The sequence below is a fragment of the Crinia signifera genome, chromosome 9 (genome assembly GCF_055691185.1).
Source record: "Crinia signifera chromosome 9, ASM5569118v1, whole genome shotgun sequence".
NCBI lineage: Eukaryota > Metazoa > Chordata > Amphibia > Anura > Myobatrachidae > Crinia > Crinia signifera.
The window spans coordinates 125,498,951-125,514,446 of NC_139225.1; the positions used below are offsets into that span (position 1 = coordinate 125,498,951).

Sequence of the window (15,496 nt, forward strand, 5' to 3'; positions counted from 1 at the left end):
TCTTTCTGCTGCGCTTTAGACATAGCAGCACTTCTATGGAACCTCGCTGTTAATGAGGATCAAGCAGATAGATAGAAGAGAAAGGTATAGAAGTGCACTCTATATATTTACCATATAACCGAAATAAGAATAAAAATGTAGTCAAAGAAACAAATAATTTATTCAGTAACTTCAACAGGTAAGTAAAATAGTCGATATTTCAGGAGAATTCAAATTTCTGATCCAACATCTGAATGACTTCAAATAATAAGGGAAACCCTACGCGTTTCGTCCAGAGCGAACTTCATCAGGGGTGATGGGATCTATTCAGATAACTTGAAAGAGATAATTTTTTAAATTCAAAGAAGTAATTATTCCCAAAATCAGGGATGGAGAATGTTGATATTTAAGGGCGATGTGGCATATAATACCATAAAATAGATACAAATGCTCCTAATGTCAGGACATGATACATGTGTATATATATATAACAAAGGAATGACCCGAAGTGCACCTTTTAGATATAAGCAGCTACTCTATATGAATATAGCGGGAGGTGGGAAGGTACAAATGAGAAGAAAATAGAGAGCGCTAATGACACCACCACCTTGTTAAGTCATACATCAATGTTTGAATAAAGAATGTGACAGCTTCAACATACTGTATATCCTTTTTGCATTTTATTAAAAATGTTTTAAAATCTTGACATCCATGTCTGTTTGTTCAGCTCAAAGTGGTGGTAGAGATCACAACACAGCATCCAAACCCTACGTGTTTCATCTACACAGACTTCATCACTGGTTACACTGTATACAAAACAGTTAATACAAGGTTATACAATTGTAATTTAAAAAGGTCCAATCAAAAAGGTTTTAGGGCATTCAACTTCCAAAAGATGTTCTGCCAGAAGACGATTTTCTGTATTTCATCAATGAACCTAGAATAGATTCGGTGCCTGGAGTGTCATCTAACACTGGAGCTCCCCAAACAGCAAATATATAAATATATATAATGCCAATGCGATCGTGGGTGGTAAATCCAACACAGATCGCATTGCATACTGTATGTGATCCTGTAGTAAATGGGCCCCGTTAAAGAGGTTTACATCATCCAACTATAGTCTCTATTAATAATAATCTGCAGCACCATTTAGCATTTCTCAGATATCTCCTGCGTTAGGATATTAGTACATAGCAACAATTCATAAAATAATTTAGATACTGCAATCTCTCTTAAACAACTTTATTAAAAATAAGGTTGGTAAATAGATTCCTATATTGTGTTTTATTCTATTTCAAGATTTCTGATAAGAAAGTTTCTATTACATACGGAATGTATTAGAACACCAAACAATTGCAGGAAGCTTCATGTTTCCCAGCATGCTCTTCCCATGCTAATAATTATATCACAGGATCCTGGAATTGTCAGGAGAGTTCAATAGAAAACATTGGATGAAAATGGTAATTGTGAGACAGGCTTTCTGGTCTGTGTTATTGACACACGGCATATTTCAGTCTGTATAACTGTAGTCAGCCCATACCTCATATGTTTTCCTCAGAATCAGGATTGTCTACTGCCTACCCAGGGGCGAATTTAGCCCCCCCCCCCCACCACCACTAATAAATTATATATATATATATATATATATATTGATCCAATACTGCCGCCACTCCAAATTTGGCTCCGGTGCCAGACAACAATCGTGCATACCATCCAAATCCCCGGGGTAAGGGATAACAAAATGGCACTCGGAGACTTATAGTGAATACAAACAAGCTTTAGTGGTGGGTAACGTTTCGGGGTATCAGCCCTGTCCTCAGACCTGTATCCTACAGCAATGTGACCCCACAACAAACCCTAACTTATACTCACCACGCTACCCGGTCCCACTGCATCACCGCCAAGCCCCATCGCCGCCAGAAGGCGCAGGACACCCTCTTCTGGTTACAGACGCACAGGCAGGTTGCCAAGCAACGTATATATATACTAGGTGATTCATCGCGCCCTACGGGCGCTCTTCACACCGTCGTAAGGGGCTGCGCCCCCTTAATTTGTGAACATTTGTATATGAGAAATATGGTTAGAATTGTATGAAAGATGCCTGTATTGCAACTTCAGTTATAGGTAAAATGTGTTAAATAGAGAGCATATGATGTGGAAGGGGGTGTGTATTGTTTTGTTTAATTAAAAAGCGGTTACAGAGTAAGATGTACATTGATAGTGTGGATGGTACAGTGACATTTGTGGGTGTGGGGGGGGGGCTGTGTGTGCATGTTGTTTAGGTGTGTGTGTGCAATAGTATAGTAGGGTGTTTCTGAGTCAGCGGCTCCCCACTGGCGGAGGTCACGACACAGGAAAACAGGAGGCTGGGTAGTGATAGGGGTGTGTGGGCATAAGGGGGACTAAAGAGGAGTGTGGGAGATACTGTGCAGCTTCTGACAGTGGGTGAGGGTCCAGCGTGGCAGTACAGGAGTACAGGATGGTGGCCCTTAGTCAGTGTCTCCTCCTACTGGGTGGGAGTTCGGGTGCATGAGAGCAGGAGGCTGGGCTATGAGGCATGATAGGGACATGTGGGCAAAACAGCGTCAGCGACTCCCCAGTGGTGGAAGTTACGGTTCAGGAGAGCAGGAAGCTGGGTAGTGATAGGGGTGTGTGAGTATACGGGGGACTAAAGAGGGGCTTAGGGGTGCCGTGAATTTCGGGAGGGGGGGGGGCACGGGGCACGATGAATCACCTAGTTGGTTATATATTCTTGTAGAAGGATGGTAGGATGTTGCTGTCATTCAGAATGCATTTACATAAACAGTAATAGTAGCAGTAAAAGATCTGACTTAAAACACCTACAGTAAAACAGAACAGGTGTTATATATTATACAAAGAATTGGTTGATGATGTGTAGGTTGACGTGCACATAGTTCATAGTTGTCACTGGAAAAAAAATTGCTACACAAAAAAATCAACACAGAAAGTTCAACACATGTAAATGTTGACATAAGTGTGGCACTTCATAGGTGTCCATGTCGACACATGAGAATGAATATGAAAACATTGAAAAAAAGAAAAATAAATCTTCAAAAACTCATGTCAACCTTTTTCATTGTCAACCATAGCCGTGCATGTGCCATTTAATCCTGGGGTTGACGTGAATTGCGCGCGGGGGTGGGGAGGTGGTGAGGGGTGTCCGTGAATCACGGGAGGAGGGGTCGTGGGTGGATGCCGTGAATTGCGGGATCGGGGGTCGCGGGGGGAGTGTGGGTGCCGCGAATCGTGGGAGGGGGGGCGCGGGGGGTTGCAGTGAATCGCGGGAGGGTGGGTCGTGGGGGCGGGGGGTTGCCGCAATGACAGGAGGGGGGGTCAGGGGTGGGGAATCGCGGTTGGGGGGGTCGTGGGGGGCACCGTGAACCTCGCGAGGGGGGCCCAGGGGGTTGGCGCGAATCGCGGGAGGGGGGGTCGCGGGGTGCCGCGAATCGCAGAAGGGGGTGTGTGTCACGGGGTGGGGCCACGAATCGCGGGAGTCACCGGGGGTGCCGCGAATTGCGGGGGTGTGCTGCAAATCGCGGGAGGGGGGTTGCGAATCGCCACAAGAAAGGTCAACACATGTAAATGTTGACATAAGTGTGGCACTTCATTGGTGTCCATGTCGACACATGAGAATGAATATGAAAACATTGAAAAAGTGAAAAATAAATCTTGTCAATGAACCTAGAATAGATTCGGTGCCTGGAGTGTCATCTAACACTGGAGCTCCCCAAACAGCAAATATATAAATATATATAATGCCAATGCGATCGTGGGTGGTAAATCCAACACAGATCGCATTGCATACTGTATGTGATCCTGTAGTAAATGGGCCCCGTTAAAGAGGTTTACATCATCCAACTATAGTCTCTATTAATAATAATCTGCAGCACCATTTAGCATTTCTCAGATATCTCCTGCGTTAGGATATTAGTACATAGCAACAATTCATAAAATAATTTAGATACTGCAATCTCTCTTAAACAACTTTATTAAAAATAAGGTTGGTAAATAGATTCCTATATTGTGTTTTATTCTAGGTTGACGTGCACATAGTTCATAGTTGTCACTGGAAAAAAAATTGCTACACAAAAAAATCAACACAGAAAGTTCAACACATGTAAATGTTGACATAAGTGTGGCACTTCATAGGTGTCCATGTCGACACATGAGAATGAATATGAAAACATTGAAAAAAAGAAAAATAAATCTTCAAAAACTCATGTCAACCTTTTTCATTGTCAACCATAGCCGTGCATGTGCCATTTAATCCTGGGGTTGACGTGAATTGCGCGCGGGGGTGGGGAGGTGGTGAGGGGTGTCCGTGAATCACGGGAGGAGGGGTCGTGGGTGGATGCCGTGAATTGCGGGATCGGGGGTCGCGGGGGGAGTGTGGGTGCCGCGAATCGTGGGAGGGGGGGCGCGGGGGGTTGCAGTGAATCGCGGGAGGGTGGGTCGTGGGGGCGGGGGGTTGCCGCAATGACAGGAGGGGGGGTCAGGGGTGGGGAATCGCGGTTGGGGGGGTCGTGGGGGGCACCGTGAACCTCGCGAGGGGGGCCCAGGGGGTTGGCGCGAATCGCGGGAGGGGGGGTCGCGGGGTGCCGCGAATCGCAGAAGGGGGTGTGTGTCACGGGGTGGGGCCACGAATCGCGGGAGTCACCGGGGGTGCCGCGAATTGCGGGGGTGTGCTGCAAATCGCGGGAGGGGGGTTGCGAATCGCCACAAGAAAGGTCAACACATGTAAATGTTGACATAAGTGTGGCACTTCATTGGTGTCCATGTCGACACATGAGAATGAATATGAAAACATTGAAAAAGTGAAAAATAAATCTTGTCAACCTTTTTCATTGTCGACCATAGCCATGTCAGTGTTTTGCATGTGCCATTTAATTGTGGGGATGCCGTGAATTGCGGGAGGGGGGGTCACGGGGGGGGTGTGGGTGCCGCGAATCGTGGGAGGGGGGGCGCGGGGTGTTGCAGTGAATCACGGGAGGGTGGGTCGCCGGGGCTGGTGGTTGGCGCAATGACAGGAGGGGGGGTCAGGGGTGGGGAATCGCGGTTGGGTGGGTCGTGGGGGGCACGGGTATCGCAGGAGGGGGGTGTGTCACGGGGTGGGGCCGCGAATCGCGGGAGTCACCGGGGGTGCCGCGAATTGCGGTGGGGGTGCTGCAAATCGCGGGAGGGGGGTTGCGGGGGGTGCCGCGAATCGCCACAAGAAAAAATCAACACAGAAAGGTCAACACATGTAAATGTTGACATAAGTGTGGCACTTTATTGGTGTCCATGTCGACACATGAGAATGAATATGAAAACATTGAAAAAGTGAAAAATAAATCTAGTCAACCTTTTTCATTGTCGGCCATAGCCATGTCAGTGTTTTGCATGTGCCATTTAATCGTGGGGATGCCGTGAATGGGGGGGGGGGGGAGGGAGGTGCATACCCAACATGACCCTCTCCAGGAGGGACACATTGCTCTGTTTCTGGACTTTCTTCTTAATTTATGGATTACCATCACCTGTGCTTAAACACCTTTATTATCAATTACCCTGTTTAAAACAGGTGATGACAATCCTAAATTAAGATGGAAGTCCACAAACAGAGCATTCTGTCCCTCCTGGAGAGGGTCATGTTGGGAGGTATGTGGGGCACTCACCTGGTGTGTCTGGTGAGTAGCTGTGTCTTTGCTGGGTAACATGGGGAGGCAGAGGGTGTCTGGCACTGTGCATACCTCCCAACATGACCTATGCCAGGAGGGACACAATGCTCTGCCGTTGGACTTTCTTCCTAATGTATGATTACCTCCATCTGTGTTGAACAGGTTAATTGATAGGAAAGGTGCTTCAACACAGGTGATGGCAATCATACATTAAAGGAAAGTGCAGGAGCAGAGCATTGTGTCCCTCCTATGACTGTGGGCTCACTGGGCTGGTTCTCTGTCATGTGAGTCAGAGGCTCCACCCAGCGTTACAGCTTCAGACACACTTTGAGTGACAGATGTAGCCAAATATATAAGATATATATATATATATATATATAATGTATATAATAGGCCACACCAATTGGTTTAGAGCAATGTTTTAATCCCTTATTTGGCTTTTTTTTCCCAAGCCATAATAAAAAACAACCAGCACTCACTCCATAACATATGTAGCACTTTACAACAGCGTCTAATGTCCGTCATAACCCAATTTTGGCCAAAACGGTGTTCCCTATGGTTCTGATGGACAGTAGATGCTGGTGTAGGTATGTTGTTAGCATAGGCGAATCTAGGGGGTGGTCCGGGGGTGCACAGGACCACCTATTAGCCCATTTTGTAGCTGAGGGATGGGGCTTTCCAACGAGCCCAGCCCCGTGTCTCTAGCCCCCTGGAGATACCGGAGATACGGCCAGGCAAAGCTGGAACGTTTTCCCTATATGATAACATGGGACCCGCTAATTCCGACCCCCACCCAGTTCAACGGCTGCCAGTTTCCCCTTCGGCATCACTGAAGCTCGAGGTTGATCTCAGTCTAACCCAAATCGCTGGGCCTTCAATCTGATACCAGGCTGGATCCATATGGGTTAATTGGTTCCAGGGATATTGAGGTTAAACCGTTTTTTGCATTTCTTAAATGTAATTTCATGACTGTTTATGTTCTTTGAGGGCAGATTTCTCTGGAACCAAACAGCCCAGTTTCACGGGACCACAATCATTCGAAGCCAACTCAAAAGTTCTTCAATATGATACTGGTCTCATGTAAATGGGTCAGTTGGTTCTGAAGATATAGCTGGTTAGTTAAAGGGGGGTAGGGAGAGGGGAGTGGTTGTCTCTCCCCCTCACACCAGAAAACGCAGGGACTAGGCTGGTGTATAAGGGGTCAGCCTGGGAATGTCCCTGCATGATCCTGGGACCATATTCCCGGTAAATCCCTGCATTTTCTGTTGTGAAAGGGGTATTATTTCAAACAGCCGTGACCTGCAGTGCTCTGAATACAGCCGGGCAGCCCCCTGCTCACTGCCCAGCTGTCAATGACTGTCACCCCTGCAGCTTCCGCTCCAATTCTTCTCCCCGCTTTCACCTTAGCCCCCCCCTTTAATCATGTGGTGCCGGTGCCCGGCGTGCTCCCCCGACGTCACACACAACAACAGCGCGCACAATATTTCAAATGTCCACTCGGCTAGAGGGGACACCAGGAGGGGAGTGGGAGCGTGCTCTGCTCTGCACTCTGCTCCTCTCCCCATAGAAGCAGTTGCACCGCTCTCCATCTCTCCCTGCAGCAGCTGCGAAGGCTCATATAAAAATTTACAGTAAGTGGCACTTTTGGGGGCATTGCTTAAGGGATGCTACAAGTGGCAGTATGTTGGGGCATTACGCATAATGTGTGGCTTAAGGTGTAAGGGGCATTACGGTGTGCAGCATCATGTGTAAGGGGCATTATGTGTGCAGCATCATGTGTAAGGGGCATTATGTGTGCAGCATCATGTGTAAGGGACATTATGTGTGCAGCATCATGTGTAATAGGTACTATGGTGCACGGCATCATGTGTAATGGGTACTATGGTGTGCAGCATCATGTGTAATGGGTACTATGGTGTGCAGCATCATGTGTAATGGGTACTATGGTGTGCGGCATCATGTGCAGCATCATGTGTAATGGGTACTATGGTGTGCGGCATAATGAGTGGCTTAAGGTGTAAGGGGCATTACGGTGTGCAGCATCATGTGTAAGGGACATTATGTGTGAGCCACATGCATTGAAGAAGCCAGGATGTGCTTCGAGACGTGCTGAGTCAGGCGGTAAGTGAAGGGAGGGGCAAGTAGGCTTAGAATATAAACCTGCAATGAGTCTGACAGAGCCCAGGCCTCAAGGCTCCCTTCTCTTTACAGTATATCATTGCATGCAAAATCTTTGAGTTTTTCTTTGCTTTGTAATTCACCACACTCACTTCTTTGAATTGACCTTTGCTTGGTTTTGGATATGTATTAACTTTGTGTTTTGGTTTTGCCATAACCACACTCATGTGTTTTGATTTGGATCTGTATTTCTTTTTAAAATTTAATAAAATATGATACAATCACATTATTTGGGCCTTTTTTGTTCCTATATAGTATCATAGTAACATAGTTAATGAGGTAGAAAAAAGACGTTAATGAGGTAGAAAAAAGACGTTAGTCCATCAAGTTCAAACTATTTTTTTTAAATATTGAGGGGTGCAAATTCCAAAGTTTAATTTTGAGAACAAATTTTTAATCAGACCAATTTAGAATTCCCAATACCCAGAATGGTTGTTCTTATTCCTTCCTTGTTCACTGTTATATCTCTGGATACTTTTTTCTGCTAAAAATTTGTCTAATGGTGCCCACACACGCACCGATCCCGGCGGTGCAATGCTATGCGATGGGGTGCGCGCTCCCGCGGCACCTCATCGCACAGTACAAAAAGTATGTGCTGCACATACTTTTTGTACTAGCTTTTTATCGCATAGCATCGCATTGCATGCACATCGCATGCACAAGGCATACGATGCGATGCTATGTGTGCTAGTTAAGCACAGAATGCATGCCGGGATCGATGCGTCTGTGGGCACCTTAACTCCTTTTTAAATATATCAATACTGACTGTAAAGAATCCCTACCTTTGCAGGTTATGAAACTTCCTCTCCTCTAACCTTAGGATGTGTCCTCATGTCTTTTGCACAGTCCTCATAGTAAACAGATCAATTGGCAGTTCACTGAATTGACCTGTAATGTATTTGCATTTATTGATCATACCCCTGAGATCTAATAATATTAATTACCAGTCTTTTCCAGTCAATTTCTTTAGACCAAAGGCTGCAGTAATCTAACTGGTTACTAAGGGACAGAGCAGCAGCACAAACACAAAAGTGGTTTATCGTATATCTCAGCTGTTCTCAAACTGTGGGTCCTGACCCCAAAGTGGGCCCTGACCTTTTCAGCATGGGGTCGCGACTCCATGTTGCTGACCATCAGGCTGATTACTTTTTTAATCCCAGTCAGTGTTTCGAGGAGTGTAATACATCTGTTAAATTGTCTGGTATTTTAGACTCCTCCCATCATTTTGTGCCTCCACAATGCTGCCATGTATGTGCTGTCTGCTGACTACACATGTGATGAGATGACCTTCTGCAGTAACTTGCTGGGGTCCTGTAATTATTTTTATTGTCTGATGGGGTCCCACAGCAAAATAATTTGAGGACCCCTGGTATATCTACAGCAGGGGTGGCCAACTGGTCAGAGGTAAAGAGCCGAAAATTATCTGTAGTCAAGCTAAAGAGCCATCGCCGCGAGCGCCAAAAAGGGGCGTGGTCTATTTGGAAGTAGGCCAAGCCCCATTTCTGTGTCTATTCCAAGCCAAAACTTTAGTTTTTGTATCCTGACAAAAGGTGCTCCAATTAATGCACCTGAAACAGTAGCAGGCGTAAAGCCAGCACAAGTTGCCAACAGTAGTAGCAATGCTTAAAGCCTGCACCAGTTGCCGACTAGTAGCGCAACATAACACCCGCTCAAGTTGCCGACAGTAGTAGCACAGCGTAACACCTGCAAAAGTTGCTGACTGTAGTAGTGCTGTGTAACGCCCGCACCAGTTGCTGACAGTAGTAGCGCTGTGGAAAGCCTGAATCAGTTGCCGACAGTAGTAGCGGCACCCTATGAGAGGGAAGTGGGAGCAGGAGCCACACTTAAACAGGGGGAGAGCCGCATGCGGCTTTAGAGCCGCGGGTTGGCCACCCCTGATCTACAGTATGAAACATTTCCACAGAGCAGTGGCAGAAAAGAAAAGTTGTGCAAAATTGAATTGTCCTTGGTCCCTCCCACCCATCCTTATGTTGCTAATTAAAAATGACATGCAGTTTAACAAACCAAGATCTTCAGCAAAAAGGACAGACACTTTCGTGGCTGAAGTACTTGGTTTGTTTGGGCCCCCACAGGTATCAAAGCTAACAGTGCTGACAAGAATCTCTACAATGGCAAAATGTCATTGTCATTATTGTCTTCACTATCAACTTAATCAGTCTTTACATCATACTCACACAATAACTTGTCCAAGGTCTCTGTACTTTGATGTAATTACCGGTAAAGGTATTCCTCATGGAGGCCCAGATGTACTAAGTTTAAAAAGTGGTAAACTAGAGAGTCATAAACCACCAGCCAATCTGCTCCTAACTGCCATGTCACACATACATCAATTTTTATACATATAAATATAATATAACCCACACGAGCGCGAAAAATAAAATACACAATACTAATAGCTACACAATAATAATATATATTTATATTTATATAATAATAATATTTATCTTTGCAATTTGTATATTCAAAGCACAAATTTTACTTTGAAATTAGTTTCTTGAAGGGAATAATCAATTCTGTACAGTATGTTAGAGCGAAATTCTGTATAAGTTTTGTTCTCCACACACTAAATAAGAGGAATTTAAACTTTGCACTGTACATTATCTGGCTCTTAGTAGCCATGGTGAGAGCAGCAGGAAAGTATAGAATTGTTTACACACAGCGGCAGCATGCAGTGACAGATTTCCTCTTAAGAGATCAAACAGATATAACAAATAAAACTCCAACATCCACAATACAGTTTAAGATTTGGACGTTACTGCACATGCAGAGGAACCTGAAATCTATAGTAGCGAGTTGCTTGAGACATGGTTCAACTAAAGACTATAGCGGCTGGCCTGGTGTCATTTGTCACCTTCATCCTAGTCCTTTTTTATGTGAACTATGGCCCTTATTCTGATCGGTGCGCCCCGATCAGAATATGCGGCCACGACCGTGCAGGCGAATCCCCGCCTTCCATACGGATCGCCACCTGCCGTCCGTACGCGGATATGTGGCGATCCGCATGAAATTGGACGGGGATACGCCTCCTCCATGGTGGGAGCAGCCCCTGCATTCGATGGTCGCCGAACATCGAATGCAGGGCCGCACGCTCCACCAGGTCCCGCAACACAAGACCACACGGACACTTGTCCGTGTGAAATCTTGTATGGGGGCGGGCAGCTGACATCCGGCGATGTCAGATGCCCGCCCCGTACCCACGCGTCACGGCCTCATTACCATGCATACGCCCCGCGTTTGCATGGGAACGCCCATGAAACGCGGGGCGTATGCATAGGGTAATGAGGATAAGTAGCCCCTCACGCCCCTCTACGCCCCCTGTGCGGCGTATAGAGAATCCTTGCGGCGAAATCGCCTGCACATGCGCAGAGTGACCTCTGCACATGCGCAGAAGATAAACATCGGCGGCCCGTACGCAAGCGGGAATATCCGCACCGATCAGAATAAGGGCCTATATGTGGAAGAGAAGGAAGATGCCCCCAGGCCCAATCCCTCTGCCAGCTTTGGGAAACGTTTTCCAGCTTCTATCTGAGGGTCCAGTGGCGGGCTTAATAAAGGTGAGTTTATATTCTGTTAATAACAGTATGAAATCTAATAAGGGTGAAAGGGGAGATGCTGGTGTTATACATAGAACATGTTTTTTTTAAATTGCACTCATTGCAACTACATTGCTACAGTACCTTCTGTTTTTATTTATAATATGGGTACTTGTGTAATAGCACGGCACCCGTTACGTAGTTAGCATAGCGCCCGTGTCAGAATCAGCGTAGTGTTCCCACGGCCAGCATAGTCAGCGTCCCTGTCAGATTCAGCATAGTGTTCCTGCAGCCAGCGTATAATCAGCGTCCCTGTCAGATTCAGCGTAGAGTTCTCAGTTAGTTACGCAGTTACCGTAGTCAGTCAGAGGTGAAGGTGAAGCGACGGCCAGGGCCGGCGCCACCACTAGGCAGGTTTAGGCATTTGCCTAGGGCGCCGGCCACTGGAGGGCGGTAGTGAGCTGCAGCTGTCCAGCAGCAGCAGCCTGCCGGAAAACTACCGCAGAGGAGAGCCAGCCGGAGGAAGGAAGGAACTGGAAGGAAGCTGCCTGCAGCGATGATCTTTACTTTACAGGCAGACAGAGCCACAGGCAGCTATTCGGTGAGTGATTTCCCCCCTCCCAGTCCCCCCGCCGGAGCTGCCTGACAGTCCCCTCGCCGGTGCTGCCCGACAGACAGTCCCCCGCCGGTGCTGCCTGACAGACAGTCCCCATTCCTGGCTGCGGCAATCTTCACCGGTGGCCGCCCCAGCCCCCCCCCCCCCCCCATTTGAATTCTGAACAAAGTATACTGGGCTGGGCACAGTATTATGAAGTTTCAGAAATTGTTGAAGCTGCTTCTTGGGGAAATGCTCTGACAGGCTAGCTGCTAGCACATCAGATGAGAATGTTTTCTGGTGTTTAGTCTTATATTGCGTACAGGCAGGTCATCGTGCAAACTGGCTATTCCTGGTTGAGTTGTTTGGTAATGGCTGCAAGTGTTTATTGTAGGCTGTCATTGATACTTTTATATATATATTTCTTTTTAAAGCGCCTGCCCTAACAGTTATGAGATGGTGTGCTGTACCATGCACTGACTGATGTAGCACACGTGTCTGCTCTTACAGTACAGAACATGTTTGTCCCTTTAACAACTCTTTTACATAATTGTCTAAAATGATTTACTGGGGCTAATTGTGCTAAAACCAGTAAAGCCCCAACATTCATTATGAAGGAACAATTCTATCACTGATAGCTCTGATAAAGAAATGTACTAGTAATGGCTGATTACCCCCCTAATGCTTTAAAGTGTGTTCCAAATTTGTTTTAGAATATCTTGCAAAGGAAAGGTACTTCCCATGGGTTTGGGAGTATGAAGGCAATCTATGGACACTGTTCCTCTACATCCATGACTCCATAACTGTCAGTGTGAGCAGTGTTACCAGTGAAGTTTAAAAGCTGGGACCAGCAAAATCCTTGCTATCATTGTTGATTTAGGTCCAATGTATATATGGCAAAGTCCCTGAGATTGTGTATGTAATAGAAATATATTTTGAGAGCTATCTATCTCTATCTATCCATGATCCATAAAATACTTCATGGTCCTGGTCAAAATGAGTGGCTATTTTTGGGTCTAAATTTTATAGTGCACAAATGGCTGTCTTGCTGCAGGATGTAAGTTACATTTGTAGTAGATTGTAAGCTTGCGGGCAGGGCCCTCCTACCTTTGGACTGTCTGTAAATACCCTGTTTGTTGTATCACAGTCTCCTTTGCAAAGCGCAATGGAATATGCTGCGCTATATAAGAAATTGTTAATAAATAAATAAATAGTAACGGGGGGGGGGGGGGGGGCGGTATCCTGTAGGTTTGCCTAGGGTGCCTAGATGCCTTGCACCGGCCCTGGCGACGGCTGTATTATTTCTGAAGCTCCTTGTTAATTTGGAATGGCTGCTGAACTACTGACAATGTTTAACCTACTGCAGATAGAGGAGTCAGTGGTATTTTTTCAACAGCACCATTTGCTGCCACTCACACAAACCTGTCTTAACGGCCACCCAATGCGCTTGAGTATAAAGGAGTGTATGTGGCGCTGCCACATTAAAATCGAAAGAAGGTCAGTCTCCGTGCGGCACATATGTTTCAGGGCTGTCGTATCCAATTTCTTACCCTTCTTCATTTTATATTTTCATGGGCAGAGGAGCTTACAAGCATTTCTTTTTGTGAGCGACAACTAAAGTTGTCGAACAAAACCACCATGTTGTATAATAATTTGATGCATGAAGCCTGTACCCTGGTTTTAATGTCACAGCCCCAACGCCGGGTTGGTGGTCCGGGCAAAATAGTGAAGGTGGACGAGAGTCACTCTTTCCAGAGAAGAAGTTGTGTCGGACGCGTCCTGCCTCAACAGTGGCTGTTTGGAGGCATATCCCAAGATACCGGTGAGCTATTCAATGCTAGCTGTTTTTTTGGCAGGTTGGCATTTTCTGACCTGCTGAAAACCTATTCCGCCAATCCACCTGCTTTTGACGGAAACACAGCCAAAACCGAAAGGTTTTGGCCATGTTTCCGGCAATCTCAAACCGACATGAATAGATGTCTGTTTAATGCAGGGAGGACGGCACCAGGTGAGCAGCAGCAGCTTACACGGCACCGCCCTCCTATCCGCTTACTCCCGCACCCTCCTGCCATCTCCCTTACCCTATTTCCGCCTCCCGTATCTACCCACGGCCGGGTGAGAGCAGCTCATCCAGCCCTGTTCCGGCTCCCACTGCCTCCAAGGCGATCCTGCCACCTCCCGCCGCTGCGGTCACCCAGTCTGCGCCGGCCGGGTGAGCATCAATGAGCGGCCAAATCCGACATCTGTATTTGCCCGCTGTATTGAATAATGGATGTCAGATCCATTTCGTCAAAAGAATTTCGGAATGGATCTGACATAATTTGAATATACCCCATAATGGGTAATGGGGGAAGGGGGGGTGACCAATTCTGGAAGATGTGAAAACAAATACTTAATGCGGCACTGCCACTTTTAAAGTGGGTGCAGCAAGCTTTAAGGGGGGCATTTGTTACTCTCAGTAACACCACAGATAAGAGCAATGTCCCCCTCAGCAACTTACCCAAGTTCCTCCATCAAGCATGGGCACTTGTATACAGTATCCCCGCGCCCGCTTGGTGCCGCAATGAAAAGAGGTGATGTTGCCCATAGTCTCCAATTGGATTGTGTCTATCATTTCTCTTTTGCATCCTAGAATAAGACAGACATCATCTGATTGGTTGCTGTGGGTCGAATTACCTCTTTATTCCTAGATGCTTTAGTAAATGTATGCCTTAATAAGTGCTGGTCACTAGGTCCAAGGTTGTAACTAATTTTAATCCTTTACGGTCAACAGCTAGTCAGACTCGACAGGCCTGGTGCTATTATTGTGAAATCAACCAGGATTTCCCAGGTAAGTAGATAGTTTACTCCTTCTTCTTCAAAGATTACACTTGAGCTTCCAAAGACTTTTTATTATGCATTAAACAATGAACCAAATCGTAAGAATTACACTGTCACTTTTTCTCTCACAGGAGCAGATACATGCAATACATCTCAATTTAATTACAAGTTTTATTTTACCGGAACATGTCTGTAATCCACCGGTTATCTCCGTTCACCAGGTCCTCACAATAAACAGAACATATTTTCCTACCTTTGATGCTAAAAACAACAATTGTGAATCAAACAATGCATATGTACTATTAACTGTAGGGAATTAAGTTATAAAATCACCGGCAAAAATAGTATAGTATGTGTGACTTATTGCGCAATAAGATATATGTCTATTTAACTTACAATACTAACTGGGCCTGAACTTTTAAGTTACAGGCAACCTCCTGCATACAATGCTCTAACACAGAAACACAGGTGTTAATTAAAAGTCTTAGTTACACCACTGCATATAACAGATGTAACCCTGTTATTATTACTTAACAGCTATTCTACTAGTTTTCTAGCTTTCTTCCTACCAGAACTCAGTTCGATGTAAAGTTATAAAATCACCGGCAAAAATAGTAAAGTATGTGTGACTTATTGCGCAATAAGATATATGTCTATTTAACTTACAATACTAACTGGGCCTGAACTTTTAAGTT

At 45.9% G+C, this 15,496-nt stretch overlaps 1 protein-coding gene across 1 annotated transcript in view; it reads left to right on the forward strand.

Annotated features, from left to right (window-relative positions):
* The first annotated feature begins 10,588 nt into the window (after window positions 1–10,588).
* LOC146035950 (cytochrome P450 2G1-like) overlaps window positions 10,589–15,496 on the forward strand; it is a 29,974-nt gene continuing 25,066 nt past the window's right edge. The window contains exons 1-2 of the mRNA XM_083159672.1: window positions 10,589–10,731; window positions 11,302–11,407. Coding sequence (XP_083015798.1) covers window positions 10,658–10,731; window positions 11,302–11,407 — 180 coding nt within the window. The 5' untranslated portion in view covers window positions 10,589–10,657. The remainder of the gene's footprint in view (window positions 10,732–11,301; window positions 11,408–15,496) is intronic.